The 19,197-nt window shown below is 32.9% G+C and overlaps 1 protein-coding gene and 1 pseudogene across 3 annotated transcripts; one reads left to right on the forward strand and one right to left on the reverse strand.

Moving 5' to 3' along the window:
- Positions 1-134: 134 nt before the first annotated feature.
- Positions 135-7,112, reverse strand: LOC118034401 (uncharacterized). Of its 3 annotated transcripts, none has more exons than XM_073406799.1 (4): positions 6,212-7,112; positions 2,586-2,858; positions 1,827-2,082; positions 135-1,296 (listed from the first exon to the last, which is right to left on the reverse strand). In XM_073406799.1, the coding sequence occupies exons 1-4, from the start codon at positions 6,806-6,808 to the stop codon at positions 1,268-1,270; spliced, it is 1,155 nt and encodes a 384-aa protein (XP_073262900.1). In that variant the 5' UTR covers positions 6,809-7,112; the 3' UTR covers positions 135-1,267. The 3 variants fall into 3 exon arrangements, with proteins under 3 accessions (XP_073262900.1, XP_073262901.1, XP_073262899.1); XM_073406800.1 differs by having other exon boundaries at positions 136-1,281; XM_073406798.1 differs by lacking the exon at positions 135-1,296 and adding an exon at positions 1,429-1,731.
- Positions 7,113-15,696: 8,584 nt separating this feature from the next.
- On the forward strand, positions 15,697-17,640 carry LOC118034403 (uncharacterized; annotated as a pseudogene).
- Positions 17,641-19,197: the final 1,557 nt, after the last annotated feature.

Below are 19,197 nucleotides of genomic sequence, written 5' to 3' on the forward strand. Positions count from 1 at the left end.
TTGTTGCAATGTCATTTTCTTGCCATGAGGTTTTACCTGTGTTGGACAACAAACTCAATTATGGCAACGAATGTTAGTCAAAATCTATGATGAGACTTCCATCATATTTGACAGAGGGAAAGAATTCAAAACTGCCTTGAGCTTACTAAGGGATAGCTAACACTAGATTTCTTTCTTCTCTCTCTCTCTCTCTCTCCTCTTTTTGACACGTACAGGCAAGGGGAAATCCAGCAGACAGAAGATGATGAATAATTAAGCATGAGCTCTTAATTTGTCACCCTTTATGAAAGCGTTTAGAGCGTATTTGTTTGCCATTAGCTTACAATGTATTGGCATAATAATAACGATAATAATGACTTCTTTCCTGTGGTTCCAAATACATTATGATGAATTTGAAAATTTTCTGGAAAAAGGAATGATGATTTTAAGCATGGAGAGTTATGACTTGTTTTGACTCCATGCTCAACATCCAACCTACAAACTGGAGCTCACATGGTAGGGTGGGTCCTTGCCTTCTTTTCCTGACAATGGGAAGGGGAGGGGGTCCGTTTCCTTTATTATAAAATCCTGCCTTGAAAAGAGCCCAACAAGGTTTTATGCTGAAACAGATAGACCGCTGGGAATTTAATAAACCGTGTTGTCTTTGCTAGTTGGGTGTCATTTTCCAACCACTTAGACGAGAACAAGACTCGAGTAATTACGCGGACTGACCATAGCTGAAACAAACAGGTCCTGTTTTATCCAGTTCTTGAGAGACACGAATCCACAATGGGACCAAATGAGGAAATCAGGTTCCGCAGAAGGTCCTTGGTAGTTGGGTGCAAGCATCAAGTCATGAATCCTACCTCCCTCCCTCACTCACGTCATGGCAACGGCAACCACAAACATAGGGGACCTTCTGTGTTGCGGATATAAACATCGTAGAGGAAAGGAATGGACTTTAATGAAGACGCATTAAAAGTTAGAAAAATGCTCCTCTACTAGAGCCCATAACCAGTGAAGTTGCAAATTGTGTAAAAGCTAGATGTCTTGAACTTGTGCGGAAGCTTTCATGTGCTTAAAAATTCCAGAGATGTCAAAACTGCAGATGTTCAGTTATCATGCAGTGGTTGTCATAATTACCTATCAGGCATCAGCAACTGCACCCCAGATGTTTGTGATAAACATCAACCATCCCATGAATTAGCTGACAAGCAGACCTTTCACAGAACTTGTGACTTCTAAACAAGACTGCAAAATTAACAAGGGTCCAGTGGCAGCTTCTGGATCAAGAGAAACAACCTAGCATGCAACAGGCTTTATAACAAGATCAGTCTGGAGTACTAAATTAACAAACAGAAAAGTACACCGTGCATGTAACTTAAAATGCACAGGCAACATGGATATCTAGTCTCCAGTACTGAAACCATTGCAATCCAGGTCTAAATCTATAAACCAAAGCAGATTATCTTAGAATGATTTTAGAGCATCAAAGAAAAATCATAAATTATTGCTACAAGAGATTTCCAGAGTAAATTGGCAAGCAAGGCAAGGAAACTGATCCATGTCAGAAAAAATGCCTTCTGTGTGAAAGGCTGCCTCAGTTGTATGCTTTTATTGCCTCCTACGGGCCATCTCAACTTCAATAGTACGAAAACTGTTGAGATTTCTGAAGATGACTCGTTAGCAGTTCAGGAAAACTTTGCACAAACTGTCATACTAGTCATGATGCCCGTACATCAAGCCATGGGCCTCCATTAAGCAAAAAAAATCCATGGAAATGAAAAACAAAGGAATGAATGGAAGGGAAACGAACATCAATTTACTAAACAGGCACTAGGAGCCACCTTTTTCAAGCTTTTCAATTTCCTCACGGTGCTTTCTTTCAGCTTCCTGAAGTTCCCTCTCGGCATCCTTCTCTTCCTCGATTTGATCAAGATCATCAAATTCCTTGCTTGCTGCCATTGCTTTCACCACAGGATCTCTCAGCTCAGATATCAAACCACCACCAACCTTGTATTCTTCTTCGTCTCCAATCAGAAATAATCGCTGATCAGGTCCAGATGCCATGGGGATGTCAACAGCCAATAACCTCATATCATACTGCACAGAAATTTAAAACAGTTTTTTGAATAAGAAGGGTTAAGTTCTTCATTTACCCTTATCAATATGTAAATTTTCTCACACACACATATATATACATATAAGTGATAGCTCTGGGATTACTTGTGCACAGAGCTCCAGGATAATACATATAAGAAGCTGCTGCCAATAACAGTTTCTAACTTCTAAATTGATAGAAATATGCAAATATGAATTAATGCAACAATCCTCCCAACCACAACCCCCTTTCCCTCTCTCTTGCACAGATACTCACGTGGTTCGAAAACTTCATTTACTGTTTAATGCAACAGCAACACGGGTGGCAATCAATTTGCTGCACTTAAGAGAAGCTCAATTTATGATTTATGAGTAGCAAAAGACCCAAAGAATCATAATCATAGATTCCAATTTTTCATTTCTTAAAAACGTTCTATTGCCTGATCAGATGCTCAAAACAAAGAAAGCGAGCATTCAGATGTTCAAAACAAAGAAAGCGAGCATACCTGGCCTTTCTTCTTCTTAACTTCAACACTGACTAGACCTTTTCTCTCAGAACCTTGTATTGGGAAGATGAGAAAACACCGCTTGCTCCTAACAGTTGGCTTAAAGTTCTTTAGAATAAGTCCACCTCCTGACATCACATAGGCTCTTAATACTGTTCCTGTGAGAGGAGCACCCATAACCTCAAGAATCCCAGCTGAGGTGTTCAGCTTTGTCATGGCCATTCTATAAACTTTATCAGGATTGATTGTAATTCTTGAGCGGATATACAGGCCCTTTAGCAGTGACATAGATACACAAAACACACAAATGTTAACATGTAAGTTGATCCTTGCTTATGGTACATAGACAAAACCAACAATAGTTTGGGGATAAACTGCAACAGAATCTGTACTTTTAAATATATGGAAAATCCATAAATAGAAAGACTCAAGGACTTCTGATTAAGGATGCACCTTTCAATTTTGATCAACCCATAATGATGACTTCCAACTTGTTTTATATATAGCATAAGCTTTAGGTTTGAAACATGAACACTAGCAGAATCTGCATTCTAGGAGAATGCCAGCTGCTAGTTCTGGGGAAGCTACATTGGAAACAATGATGCTGCAACTTAGTTACATCAAAAACAGTGAGGGAAATAAGCAATCATATCCCTGGTGCCAGCTGTTAGAATTCGGGGTGGGCTAATCACCTGTAAGTAGTGCAATTCAGTGATCAACAGGGTCACTACTGCAATCTTATTTGAGAAGCATCTCTTTACGTTAATGGTTGTTTCTTGGGGGGGTATATATTTGACTAGAAAAAATGGTGTTAGCTCACCTAAAGTCATCTAATGTGACTGGATTAGAAGTTTTGAAGTACCTGGTCTCAGAACCTCACTTAATCCATCTATCAATACTATATATAAAGGCAGAGTTTGGGTTAGGGGTTGGGGTAAGCTTTTGAGGCAATGCCCCTCTTTATTTTATTTTATTTTATTGTGCTCTTTATTATTGTTTTTTTCAAATAATTATTATTATTTATACATGTTTTAGTTGTATTATTAAATGTCCTAAATCATAGCATCCTAACTTTAGATTTCATTTCCAATATTAATACTAATTAAGAGCTACATGTTAATTATTTATTTTATTCTTAAGAGATATGAGTTCTTTTTCTATTTTCCAATTCTAATACTATTTACAATACAAAGAATCCTATTGTTTTACTACTTATAATTCTAAACGCTTATAAAAACAACAATATTATCTTTCTTGTAAATTGAAAAAATCAGAACTGACTAACATTGGTATTGATCTTTGTTATCAACTTACTTATATATATATATATATATATATATTGTTAAACTGGTTATATATTTATCTATGCTCTTTTCTCAATTTGAATTGTTATAATTTGAGCATGCTGTTTCTAATCTTGAATCATACATGTAAGAGTATCTGATATGATCATGAATTCATAATCTTCTTATAATGGTTGCTTTACTTTCATATTATTGGTGTCTAATTCTATCAATTTGTTACTACTTTCAATTTTTCTAACATGTCATGCTACAAATCTCATTCTTACTCAATAAGGGACTTGTGTGGATCAGGGTGTTAGCAGGATTTATGTGAGGTCTGTTTCTCTTCTGGCTTATCTCTATAGCCTGACAAATCCTGTTTTCCCATTATTATAATCTACTGTCCATCAGATTGTTAATGATACCAAATATACAAATAATACCGTGTACCTCTGTATAAGGGCATTAGAAGACATTGACTAATTATTTTAATTTTTTGCACCTTCAAACATTCCAACTATATTTTTTTCTCTTTTGCAATTTGCTATGAAACTTAATATTATTTGAACACTCATTATTATAATAAATTTTCAAAGCATGAAATCCCAAAATACTTTATTCACTCAAAAACAATGAAATAGATTTAATTATATAACAAGCATAATGAAAATTTTAATTTAAGCAATATTCTTCATGAAATATAGTAGTAAAAAAAAATTCCAAGCTTCTAACTTGAATTGTTGCACTGCAAATTTATTTAGCATATTAATTAACAAGAAAACAACATTATGTTTTTTTGACAATATAGCATTTGAATTTTCTCACTAACTGATTTATTTCACGTGTATAATGTGGATATTAATATTAAATAGATTTATGTTGATGTTAATATTAGAATTAATCATGTATGAAAAATGATTTAGTTATTTAAATTGTTTACATACACAACATTAATTTTGGATATTTGTTCTTAAAGTACTACTTTTTACCAGCATAGTTATGTTTTAAAAAAACTTTAACCATGTATTCAACAATCCATCCTCAATAATAAATAAAACAGAATGACTATATGGGTGCCATGTGCAAGGCATGTCAGCATACACAATGAAAAGTAAAATGTGTGAGAGTACCAAGGAATTAGAAGTCTAGGCAATTAAGTCTATCGAAGGATTCTTCTATGGTTGACATGCTATGCTTTTAAACAAATTTTATCAATTCAAGTGTCCTTCCTTTCAGTGTCGCCATCAATTTCTGTTTTCTCATTTCCTCCCTATTCTCATACGTGTCACCAAGTATAAAACCTTGTGAACAAGATCCAAGCCATGGTTTTTGTAGTCACTATTCTGTCACATTTGAAATGTGAAAGAAAAATCCCAATTGTTACTCTCTCCTATGGGTGACATGGACAGGACAGGGCAGGCAAAAAGGCAAGAAAAATATGGAAGAAGAAACCACAATGTAGGAGACTTAAACTGGATGGAAACAATCAAACCTCAACAGCAATAAGAGAAAACTGACCAAAAGGCATAACCATTTAGCCTTTGCTACATAAATAAAACATTTATGTGGTCATCTAGTTAGCTCATTGCCCAAGACTAGAATTTCCTATGCAACTCAACTTAAACACTCCCACAGAGACACTTAAGTAGGATTAGACAGTTTCAAATCTTGACTCTTATTTTCTACGAACCTAAAGTTTTAAACACTATATGCCCCTAAGTTGGAACAGATAGCTAAGCTTCGACATCAAAACTCAAAAACTTGACTCAGCCAGTATTGATAAGCAGTAGAAACAATTATAGTCAAGATATTAATTTGAATATTCAATGTATGACAGACTGATCAAAAGATTAGAGTCTCATTCTCACGAGCTTTAATCATCACCTGATCACTGCATCTAAACTTGAGGTGCGATAACTTCTAGTAACTCACTTCCTTTTAGTGAAAGCAAAGTAAATTGACTGTGCTTTTGCCACAATTATCATTGATTCGTGTTTAAACAACACTCCACGTCTTTGAAGTAAAAAAAGGCACCACCTATAACAAGCTATGTTATCCACAAAAACATGTTCAAACATAGAATGTTGGTAGAGGCACTGCCATAACAATAACAGGAGAACCCATCTCATGCTTGTACTCCAAAGAAAAATCTATCTATTCCACAACTTAACGCATGTGAACCGCTCATCACATTTTGGAAAATCGTAAAGTCAAGATAAATTTTATAGTTAGTTCGCACATCAATAATCCAAAAGGAGACATCATTCACTTATAATCAAAAATAATTCCGTTGCACAAATAGAAATAACAAAACACAGTAAAATGATTAGAGAAAGAACTCACAGAAAAGGCAACGATGGCAGATGAAAGGGCGAGAAACCCATACTTCGCCATGCCTTCAGATAGACTAACAAAAGTATTAGCAATGCCAAACATAATCCTCCAAAGCAAAGCACAAATTATCACTCCTCCTGCCCCGAACAAAAACAAGGAATTCCTCTTTAAAAAGGCATCAATTTGCAACCCTAAAGCTTCACGGTACCTCGAGAAAGCAGAAGTAACAGCAGTGGCCGGCTTCTCAAGAAGCTTTTTTGCAAAATTCCCATCAACCCTTTTCCCCAAATCCGAAGAACCTTTGAAAGAAAACTGCCTCACCCCATAGAAAAAACTCCCATTTTTAGAAAATGAAGAATTGGGTTTTGTACAGGAGAGAAACTGAGATAAACCCAGATTAGAAGAAGTGGGTTTTGAAGTAAAACATGGGATTTGAGAGTTTAAAGGAGTGAAATTTGAGGATGCATTTGAGTAAGGTCTGGTAAAAGTGGAAGAAATTCTAGAGGCAAGAGAAGGAGTGGTTAAAGGTGAGGGCTTGGAAGTAGAAACATGATTGTAGTGGTGTTTGAGAAGACCTTGGATGATTCTTGGTGATTGTTTCGACATTGTTGATCGGTTAGTAAAAAGAAAAAATAAGATGTCCGTAGGAAACTATAAATCAGAAAATAAGAAGGGGTTTGTAATGGTGGTTCCTTGTCAAGAAAATCAAGGTTAAAACATAGTGTCATTTATGATATGAATCCAAAAGGTTTTCTAATTTTATTCATGTCTGAAACTAAGAAGCTGGTGAGGGTTTCTCCTCCTTTGAGGCTCTTGGGAGAAGGCACCGATGAGGAATTATTTTTCCTTTTTCGGGTTTTTTTAATTGGGTCAACCACGAGGGCTCCCTCCACCGTAATGTTTGTTCATGGTGTGGTTGTGTTATTTGTTGTTTTTGTTTTTTATATCTAGTTTTTTTTTTTTTTTTTTGAAAAGAATGATAATTTTATTATATTAAATACAGTATAAATAAATCATTGTTTTTATGTTCTTTAAAAAAAAATACAATTTTCTATTTAAAAAAATAATTGACAACATTAGTAGTATAAGGTAGTTTTTAATATAACAACTAATCTTTTCAATAATTTATTCCACAAATAAAACTCATTAATTCTCATATATAGGTAGGTTATGTATGCATAGATGAGTTTGAGTCAATTTGAAATCAATTAAAAAAAATCGGTTACATTATGAAGTTCTATTAACATACAAGTATATAAAGATATTAGCCAGTGAAAATTTTTTGATCACATAATAAAGCAACCTTCAATAAAATAGATAATAGTTCAAAAAAACTGAAAATTAAATTTAATAGAATAATGATATAGAGGTAACCTTGTACCTAAAAATCAAAAATATTAGAAAAAAACTTGAACTAAAAAATAACTTTGTATCTAAAAACCTTAAATATATGAATGACATCACAAAATCATTTAATTTTTTATAAATCAGTGTATGATCTTTATCTATACAAGGAAATGTTATTTTGCCACATACAAAAAAAAGAAGAAAAATTAATGTTTATTCTCCAATTTGCTGCTAAAATTTATAGCTAAAAAAAACATAATATAGTTTCCTCTAACTAACCTTAATGAACTCCTTTTGAGTTACAAGTTAATTGGTTTAAAGTAGTAATTAACTAACATAAGCTTAACAATGAAATAAACTCCTAAACAATGTCTAATAGGCCAGAACAAACTCAAATTAAAAATAATTATTCAACACTAAATTAATAAATAAAATAGGATAATAAAAATAAAATTTTCATGCTAAAATTCCTCCATGTAACTGAATCTCTAATTTTTGCATATTTTTGGTAAATTTCCAGTCTTGACTTCAAATACGTCGTTCTCTCTCACCTAGATGAATTACTGAGTCTATCATATATGGTTATAATGCTTGAGATGTTTAGTTTTCAACCTAGCTTGAATAGAAGCAAACTCTTACATATAGCTCAAGGTATCTCCTAAGCAGCACATAAAAGTCTAATTTGACAAGATTTGTCTAATAACTTCAACTATCTAACATAATATGTTCCCAAACTTCATTTAACCTTAAAATTTACCAAAATATATTTCTATATGTCTAGTATCTTCCTATAAAATTTTAGTTTGTTTTGATATACAATTTGAGAAATATTCTCAATCTTACAAAATTGGTCAGCAGTTATTTTATATCAAATTCGGACCTAACTTGATTCGTATCACTAATATTATGGTTATCTTTTTTATTTCTCAAAACTTTTTAACTAAAGAATAGAAAAATGATGTTTTTGTCTAACACCATGAATTAAAAAATATATGTATAGGACATCTCAGTGAACTAAGTGTAATAGAAGGGGTAGAGTTAAGAAAAATTAAATCGCCACCTACTTTATGGTAATTAGAACCCTAATTGGTGTTTAGATATTTTAGGTAAGAAATTGGTTATGTCAAAAAAAAAAAAAAAATCATTCTAAGACATTTTACATAAGATATATTGCGTCTTATTTACTTGTTATGATAAATATAAAATATATATATATATATATATATATATATTGTATTTACATGCTAAAAAATTAACCTAAACTATTATATATAATTATCATAAGATAAAAGACTACCAAAAACCTAAAACAATGACTTAGACCTAGTTTTGCTAACATGATCTAATCCTTACTTTAAAAATAAAAACATTAGACCTGAAAGGATAATGATGATTAATAATTCTTCAACCTATTTTAAATTAATTATATATAAAATGAGCCCAAACACCAACTCAAGTTCTCACACCACATAAAGTAAAAATATAATAAAATACCATGTGTGTCAAATAAATTATCATTTTTTATATTTTTATTATCATTTCTTTTAGTGACAAACAATGAGAAGTTGCGTATTGATAATTCTTAGGAAAAATTACCCTCATTATCTCATTGTTAGGTTTATTTTTTACTTTAACTTTATTCTTTTAAAAATTACATTTTATATATATCATGGGTTGACATAATTTTCAAATTGAATGAAAATAACCATAATATCCTCATTTATATTATATTATATTATTGTCGAATTTGTAGATTGCTTATACATAGTTTTGAAGAGGTGCAATTCGAGACTCTGGTAATCTTTCTTAATTTGCTCTGGCATCATTTTTAATCTTTCATTTCTTCTCTCTCCTCATTGGTAGATTCAAGTACTTCCTCCTGGAAAAAAAAACAAAAAGAAAACAAAAAAAGAGGAAAAGGCTCATCAGGGAAGTGTTTTTATCAACCAACTTAGGGTTTTCTTTGTTCTTGATAATCTAGAGTGTGATGAACTATTGGTTTCAATTTTTTCATGGTCTTATTAAATCTGGGTTCAGGGTTCATGTTAATTTTCTCAATTGAAAATACTAATTAACATGTTATTGGGGTTGTTGTGTTGATCAGGGTTACTAGTGAAGGTGATGGTTGTTTTGGTGGTTTTGATGTGGCGTGAAGGAGAGGAGTTGTTGCAATGGTGGTAGGATTGCAAGTGATGATTACAAACAGTTTTTTTAGTCCAAGTTATGATACAAGAACCCGAAAAAAACTGTGTTTATTTCTTGAAAATTGGATTTACAGATAGAAAAACACGAATCCCTCTATATCACTGATGAAGTGGATAATCTTTCACCATTTTTCACAGAGAAAACAAAAAGGAAAAGGGTTTGGCTTTAGCAAATCAAAAGGGAAGAACAAGAAAAAGCTTTGGTGAAAGATAGACTGGGACTTACAGAGATGAGATTGGCAGAGAACTGAAAATGAAACAGAGAGTGAGAGAGAGGGAGGAGAAGACGAAGCGGGAGATAAAGAAACTAAACGCGTAAAATAAGACATAAAGGAAACCTGTGGGATCTTGCCACTGGAAATAAAGAGTTGATGTGTTGGTTAAAGAAAGGTGATTTCACTTCCTGGATTTGCCCTGTATGGATTTGAATCGAATTGATTTTCTTGGGTTGCTCGGTCAACTAGTATGACCTGATTTTTTGGTTGAGTTAATTCTCGATCTGAGTTTAATAATTATAATGATGATTATGATTTTTTTAATTTAATGAATAAAATTGTAATATTTTATATAAATCTTTTTAGTCATTAAATGAAATATAATGGTAATTTTAATAAATAATTATTTTTTTTTGTTGACTTTTGTTTAAGTGATGTAAAGTGTTATCAATTTTATAAAGTTTATTTAAAGTGTAATTTTCAAAATAATCATAAATTTTGAAACCCTGCCAGGCCCGACGGATCGACCCGAAGCTGGAACAGGTTGGGTTGAAAAAAAAAACAAGGGAAGAAAAAACCTGGCTGACTCGGTAAAAAATTCAATTGCAAACCTTTGATTTTTTTTATTACTAAAACGACATCATTTTGATTTTTTAAAAAAAATAACTTGAGCGATCCAATGACCCAGTCGCAACTTAGAATTTGGGTCGTGAATCGAGTTTAAAAACTATGAAAATAATAAAGATAAAGTAAGAAAATAACTATAGGATTGTAAGAGTAATTTTTCCTAATTCTTATTATTTGTTTTTCTATATCCTTGAACAACTATTGTATAATTTATTTTTTCTAGGTTAGCGTTACAAATAATAAAAGTTATTATTACATGAAAAGAATTCAAGAAAACCTTTATGATATTGTTTTTGATAATTTTAAATATGATAAAGTCAAATTACACAATAAACAATTTTGTTATTCCTAGGCCAACATGCTTAAAAGGTCGTTTGGTAACGTGGCTGCGGGTGAGGTTCACCCGCAACCACACATATTTTCGTTTGGTAAGGAAAAAAAAAGTTTTTCACTAGTAGGCCCACTCAAATTTAAAATGAAACGGAGGTTTTGGAGAAGTAGCATTTGTGAAGGAAAAAAGCTCCACTGTATAGTGCAAGTGAATTTTAATTCACTCGCACTGTTCACTAAATTTAAATCAAAGTTTTTTTTTTTTAATTTTGAAAAACCAGGAAAAGTTTATTTTTTTTCTAAAAAACCAGTGTAATTAAAAAAAACCAGTGATTTCACTCGCACTATTCATGTGAACGTGAACAATATTTTTTTTTTGTTTTTTTTAAAAAATTAGTTTAAGGTGAATTAAATTTACTCGTACTGTAATCTCAATTTTATTCCTGATAATATTTTACCTAAATTTATTGCATGCTCAAAAAATCATGAAAACTGTAGTTTTTGTTGAATGAATTTTGTACGTAATGAAATTGTAAATTTTTTTTTAAAAAAAAAATTGAGTTTTAGTTGAAAAACTAGTATTTAATATTATTTAATAACACTACATAAATTAGAAGGATATATAGCATGATGATGTAGCATTTGTGGAATTTGATCACAATTCCAATTATATTCTTGCCGTGTCCGACCTAGTTAAAAAAAATTTTAATTTTAATTTTAATTTTAATTGTGTTTTATTCAAAAAATTAGAAGGAGATCGCTTGATGACGTAACAAAAAATTCAGTTTTTGTTGTTGCGTGCTTAAGAAACCATGAAAAATATAGTTATTGTTGGATAGATTTCGTATGTGATGACATTGCATATAGTTTAATGGAATAATAAAAAAAAAATTGATATCAATATTATTTATTTCAATGATGTAATAATAGTAGTTAAATTTACAATATTTAAATTAAAAGTATTTTTAAATTATTTTATAACCTCAATTTAAAAAGTATTTTTTTTTAACCAAACACATTAAAATATTTTTTGTTCAACCTCAATTTCAACCACAATTTTAAACCAAACATATATTTTTTCAAACTAACCTCAACTAAAAGTACTTTTTATAAAACAACTTTTTTAAAACCCACAAACAGCAACCGCAAATACTAAACACACCCTAAGTAATGATGGGGCTAATGATTCATTTATCCCATGTTAAATTTATGGATAACCATTACAATCAGAAATTAATATAAAGGCAAATACATACCAAATTCATGCAAAAAATAATGAATATAAATTGCTTTAAAATTCTAAAAATTTCCTATGAAAGCAACCTCATGTAAAAAACCAAACACTCTTCCATATGACATCATCCTTATGAAAACTCTGGTAGAAAAAAAACAGTATACAATGCTTGGGGGCATGATTAGATTGGGGGGAACTCAAGAAACACGGTAGGGTTGGCTTAATGATTCCTCTTCTAAGAAAACAAAAAATGGAAAGCAAAGCTGATGATTTTTTAGATAAATGTTTTCAAATAATGAGGTATGCCGATATCATCTAAGATTGTCCCTTTTAAAATATCAAGATCACAAGTTGTGGTTTGGGTAAACAAAAGCAAAAAAAAAAAAAAAAAAAACCATGAAAGCTTGCTACGAGGATCAAAGTTTTGAAAAAAAAAAGTCCATGAAGAAAGGGGACCTATATAATACATGCATATTAATCACAATACATTGCATTTTGATCTTTATAGGGAGTCTAAGGAAAGAATCATTGATGGACTTGAACTTTTCCAGCAAGACTCTCGCTATTTGAAAATCAGCAAAGTTTTTGGCAATAACATATTTTTAACACCTTTCAAGTACGCTTTCTAGCTATATCCATTTTTCTTTTAAATATGTTTTGTAGCCCTCATCCATCAAATAGTATGCTTTTTAACTCTATTTCTTTTCTGTCAAGTACGCTTTCAAGCCCGCTCATACTATATATTGTGCTTTTTAGCCCTATCTATTTTTCTTTGAGTGCACTTTATAACCCTTATTAATCAAATAATACGCTTTCTAACCCTATCTTTTACCTTTCAAGAATGTTTTCTACCCCTCACATACTGAATAATACATTTTCTAGCCATATCTCTTTCCTTTCAAGTGTATTTTGTAGCCCTCATATATCGGATAATGAAATTTCTAGCCATATTCATTTTCTTTCTAAGTATGCTTTCAAACCCTCACTTCTAACACTTTTTGAAGGATTGACCATTTATTGATCTGGTGAATCCATAACCTCTCATCTTTTTTTCTTCACAAGTTTACTATCTAAAGTCTCTTACAAGACTTTCTATCATAAGCATTGTAAAGAGGGGACAACTGTCATAACCTAGATTTGGGTTCCCCCTAAAACAAGTTATCTTTTTATTTCAAAAAAATTAGATAAAAAAAAAAAGTAAAAAAAAAAAAAATATAAAAATGAAAAAATATAGGTAACTTAGAAAAAGCAAGCTAAGAAGGGTTGCAGACATATGAAGGAACTAAACTGGGATTTTAGACCGAATTAGAAGCCCAATTATACCTTATTGTACCCAAGATTGAAAGACAATGTAAATTTAAGGTCATTGGATAAAATTTACATAAAAGTTAAGTTTTTTGAGGACCTGATTAGACTTTGAATATGCCAATTTGATTTAATCATGGACCCATTTAAAGGTTTAATTAAGTTTAAGAATTAATTTGGGTCAAATTAAAATATTTAATTAAGTGTAAGGATTTAATTAGACTTTTAAATGGTCAAATTAATTTTATTTGGGGCTTAATTAGTGAAAAAATACATTTGGAAAGATCATTTGGGCTTAATTGAGAAGATTGAAATTTTAAAGGGCCAAATTTAATTTTTTTTAAGCTCCATTGGGTGAAACTAGGGATACAATTGCAATAACAATAAAAATTTGAGGGGTCAATTAAGGGTTAAATTAAAGAAATTCAAGACTAAGGATCTTTTCACAAAAGGCGCATATATTCAAGGGCCAAATTTGGTTGAAAACAGAGGTGAAATCGAAAAAAATAGAATTTTGAAGGTCAATTGAGGAGAAAAATAAAAATATCAAAGACTAAGGACTAACATGAAAAACGAGCTAAAATCAAGGGGTGCTTTTAAACTTGGTAGGGGTGAAATTTAACAAATTTTTAGAATCAAAATTCGAATGAAGACTTACTTAAATAATTGAAAGTTTGAGGGCTGGAATTAAAAGAGGAAGTTTAAAACCTAATTTTACCATAAATGCCAAAATTACATTGTTTCATTTAAATGAAATGGTGCATTTTGACCAAAACAACGTATTTTAGGGTTATTGTTCATCACCTTCCCTAATAAACCCGAAACTGGCAGCTTTGATGCCATCTTTTTCAGCCTCTTCCTCTATTATACCTTCACCATATAAGAAAAGAAACATGTCACCCTTATGACTTGATAATGTAGTACACCCTCAACTTGAAAACCACAAATTTGTTACCCAAAAAGTCAATGAAAAAGTGGCCTAGTCCCCTAACCCAATCATCCTTACAACCTGGTTTTGCAAGACTAGGTTATTGTTTATGGCCATTGGATAGGATTCTTCCCAAGCGAATCAATGATCACAAACCATGCTCACAAGACCTCTCATGCTCTTCTCTCACCCCTATAAATAGAAGTGGATTTCATGCAAAAAGAGAGGAGAAAAAACTGAAGAAAAAACACCCTCCACACCTTTTTTTTTTTTTTAAAAAAAAAAAAGAAGACAAACCTTCCCTTACAAAACTAGAAATAAATCACCCCCCTAAACTACCCATAATACAACCTTCCATCCTATATTCTAGCCATGTATCACCCCTATCATACCCTATAATAACTCATTGTTCACACCAACAAAAAAGAACCCAAAAAACACCATAAAACACCATCATCTCCACCATTCTCTTCTTGCAACCCCACAAGCTTTCTTTCTCTTCTCTTGGTTCCACCAATGTCAACTGTTGTCACTAGCTGCACCATGAGCCACTAATGCCTCCACCATTGACCACCACAACATCGTAACAACGCCCTCCCTTAACCAGGAAAGCTCCTTCCTAGCTTCCTTTAATTCACTATTAACATTAACATGCAGAACTTGAAATAATTCATGTTTTGCAAAGATGCTAGCAACTTAGTCAATAAGCTAGACTAGTAGCCAGGTTACATGGGCTGCACATAGGCCGAACCCATTTTAGAAAAATACTGCACATAGGCCGAACCCATTTTAGAAAAATAGAGGTTAGTTGGGTTGTCTATCATCTTGATTTTAAGTTTGTGTTTGTTTAAAAATATGTGGCATGAACAAACATGTATTTTTATGAGATATATCATATAATACATTTCACAAACAAACACTCTTTAAACTAGATAATTACAAGTGTGCAACAATTTCCTTCTTTCTAACGGTGTTTTGTAAATTTATAGTGTAATAGATAGGATTTGTAACTTAGTAATTTTTTAAATGAAAATAACTTAAACTACCAGGGATTTAATTTGAAAAAGAAAAAAAATTATTTTCTGAGTGGCCTCTAATTACTAAATTAATAGCTTCATAGTATGAGAATTTTAAAAATATAGTAAATGTTATGTTTTGAAGTTTTTTTTACTTATAAATATATTAAAATAATTTAAAAAAACAAAAATATTTAAGATCTTCACATGAAAGACAATTTATAGACACTAAAAAAAAAATCAAATTCGAAAATGAATAGATTTGAAAGCAAATCTGGACTGGACAGGGGACTGGACTGTATTAGCGATAAATTTGCTGTTTCTTCTTCTTCAAGACGCCAGCGTTTAAGGGGGGCATCGACACGTGTCAACGTTTCCTTTTCCATGGAAACCCAGCTATCACGTGTCAACCTTTCTTCAATCTTCCATATTTGTTGCAAAGAATTTTCACCAAAAACACGGAGGAAGGTCGATAATGATGATGGCGGCTGCAGTGAGACGAGGTTCAGAACCCTTTTTTTATTGAGTCCCATTTTCAGCGATGCCAAATGAAAATAACGGGTATGATTCTTCCATCTCTGCTGTCTAGCAGCCACTCCAACTCCATTTCTTCTTCTAGCAGTAGCAGTAGATATAAACACCAAAATGATGATGCTTCTCCTTCTTTTAGAAACATTGACGATGCCCTTGCTTCTTTCAACCACATGCTTCACAGGAAACTCCTGCCTTGTATCATCCAATTCACTAAATTATTGTCTGCAATCGTCAAAATGAGACAGTATTACGATGCCGTGATTTCTCTTTCCAAACAAATGGAATTAGCTGGGCTCTCTCCTAATACTTATGCGCTTAATATCTTGATTAACTGCTTCTGCAAGCTGCAACATGTTGATCTCGGCTTCTCTGTCTTGGCCAAAGTCATTAAACTTGGTCTTCAACCCGATGTTGTCCCATTTACCACCTTAATCAATGGGCTCTGTAAAGTGGGTAAATTTTCCCAAGCCGTGGAATTATTTGATGACACGGTGGCTAGAGGGTGTCGACCTGATGTTCACACATATAATACGATTATCAATGGCTTATGTAAGATTGGGGAAACTGCTGCGGCTGCTGGATTGCTTAAGAAAATGGAAGAGGCAGGCTGCCAGCCAGACGTGGTTACATACAATACGATAATTAACAGTCTTGGCAAAGACAGGCGAATGAACGAGGCTTTGGATATCTTCTCTTATATGAAGGCTAAAGGCATTTCCCCAACGGTTATCAGCTACAACTCTTTGATCCACGGCTTATGCAATTGCAGCCAATGGAAGGAGGCTTTGTCAATTCTAAATGAAATGACGAGTTTGAATATCATGCCAGATATTGTCACCTTCAATGTGCTAGTTGATACATTTTGTAAAGAAGGCAAGGTTTCAGAGGCTCAAGGTGTGTTAAAAGCAATGACTGAAATGAGTGTGGAGCTAGACGTCGTGACTTACAATTCATTGATTTATGGACATTCCTTGTGGATGCATGGAAGTTGTTGAAGCTAGAAAGCTTTTTGGTTTCATGATAACCAAGGGTTGTAAACCTGATGTTTTTAGTTATAACATCTTAATTAATGGATATTAATGTAAGGCCGAAAGGATAGATGAAGCGAAGCAGCTTTTTAATGAAATGATTCATAAAGGCTTAACTCCGAACATTGTTAGTTACAATAATCTTATTCATGGCTTTTGCCAATTAGGCAAGCTCAGGGAAGCACAAGAGCTTAACAAGAATATGCACACTAATGGCAACCTCCTAGATTTATGTACCTACTCAATATTAATTGATGGCTTTTGCAAACTAAGGTATCTTCGTAAGGCATTCAGAATCTTTAGAGCAATGCAAAGTACTTACATGAAGCCTAATCTGGTGATGTATTGCATCTTGGTTGATGCCATGTGCAAATCCAGGAATCTTAAAGCTGCAAGGAAACCGTTTTCAGAACTCTTTGTCCAAGGGTTGCAGCGTGATGTTCAGATAGACAATACAATAATAAATGGACTTTGTAAAGAATGATTATTAGATGAAGCACTGGAAGCTTTCCGAAAGATGGAAGAGGATGGATGTCTTCCAAATGAATGGTCTTATAATGTTATTATCCGAGGTTTTCTCCGGCACAGGGATGAATCAAGGGCGGTGCAACTTATTGGTGAAATGAGAGACCGAGGTTTCGTTGCAGATGCGGGGACCACAGCTTGGTAGAAGATCTGTTATCTAACGGAAGACAATCTTGTTCTGAAGAAGTATCCAGGCTTACGCGAAGTTCGTCAAGGTGAAAAGGTGATGTAAATTTTTCACCTTGCTGATTCATGTTGCAAATATTAGCTAGTTTTTTTTTTTTTTCTACTTAATTTATTGTTAGTCCAGTCGTGTCGAAATCTTAACAATGACACCAATTACTTGCTTTTGTTTCGCAAATCATAATACCTGTTTTGGACTAGCATTCACCTCTCTGGGTTATACATGCACATTTATGTTTCTCAAAAAATATGCGTGGAATTGAGTTAAAGTGATTAATCCTTTTCAATTTTCTCATTACTGGCTAAACTTGTGTAAATTTTCATCGTCTTGGGTAACTTCAAAAACGCCTTTCTTAAACAAACATTGCATGTAGAAGGTTCTCAATTACTGAGCCTTATGGATGCAGGTGGATGATGAAAGTCCAAAGCAAGCAGGAGGCCATAATAACTGACAGAGATCAAGCTAATTCAAGTAAAGGAATACATTCTATGGAGGCTACAATTCCAGTGGTACACGTTGGCAAGAAAAGAGAAGTTAGGGGAAGTTACAACCAATAATTGAAGATCATCTCATACTTCCAAGTGGCAGAAAAAGTTACTATAACTGTCATTGTTCTTATCTTAATTAGTTGGTAGTTATCTAGCAATAACTGTAATGTGTATTTCTATTTAAGGTAGAATATTATGTCTGGTAGATTAGATTGTAATAAAAGTTAATGCTAATTTGTTTTTATGGCTTACTAAATGTACTATTTTAAGCTTCATAAAGATCCAAACTTGAATGCTTCAGCTTTGTTATATGTCAAGCGAACGTGTTTACAGATAAGGGTTTATTGCTAGAAATTTGGTGATAGTTGGGTTGTTGGAGTAAAAAAGTGTACTTCTGTTGCCTTCAGTTGCTAGAATTTCCAGGTTATTGTTACTTCTCTTCAAAGTGGTTATTTTGGTCGAGGGACACGGAGTTTGGAGCTGATTCGGCTTTTAGGGTCCCTAGTTTACTTGATCGCTGGTTTTTGAAGAAAGCAGTTTAGATTCTAGGAAGTTTGTTGACATCTTTAGGTAATCTCTCGTATCAGATTCTGCCTGGACCATTTTTACCTGAGGATCTAACTTTGGTACCTTCTAAGATTTGAGATAATAGAAGAAACAAAAAAACAAAAAAAGGCCCTGGAATCATAACAGTTTTATATATTCCAAGTTTCTTTCTTTTTTTATATGCGATTTTAAAGAAAAAAGAGATTAGTGGTTGGCGGAGGATGGATTTCTTTAAAGTGAAGGGGCTCAGGAAAACCCACAAACCAGACCCAGAAAAGGATTTAGAAGAAAAGCCTGTGGCCACAGCCAGAGGAGTCAAGAAATTAGAATGGTGGAGGTGGTGACAATGTCTCTGTCTGCATGCAAACTATAAGACAATGACTATGATTTTATAACCAATGAGGTAAAGAGGAGGTTGAAAGAACTGAGAAGGAACAGTTTTATGTGTTGATTCCTGAAGAAGAGTCATGTGCTGAAGAGGAGG

The sequence above is a fragment of the Populus alba genome, chromosome 19 (genome assembly GCF_005239225.2).
Source record: "Populus alba chromosome 19, ASM523922v2, whole genome shotgun sequence".
Taxonomy (NCBI): domain Eukaryota; kingdom Viridiplantae; phylum Streptophyta; class Magnoliopsida; order Malpighiales; family Salicaceae; genus Populus; species Populus alba.

Excerpts from the sequence above, each read along its gene's own strand:
- LOC118034401 (XM_073406799.1), bottom strand. The coding sequence starts at position 6,808 with ATGTCGAAACAATCACCAAGAATCATCCAAGGTCTTCTCAAACACCAC. Across the intron at positions 2,859-6,211 it reads CTGCCATCGTTGCCTTTTCT|GGCCTGTATATCCGCTCAAG; the intron begins GTGAGTTCTTTC and ends TCACTGCTAAAG. Across the intron at positions 2,083-2,585 it reads TTAAGAAGAAGAAAGGCCAG|TATGATATGAGGTTATTGGC; the intron begins GTATGCTCGCTT and ends ATTTCTGTGCAG.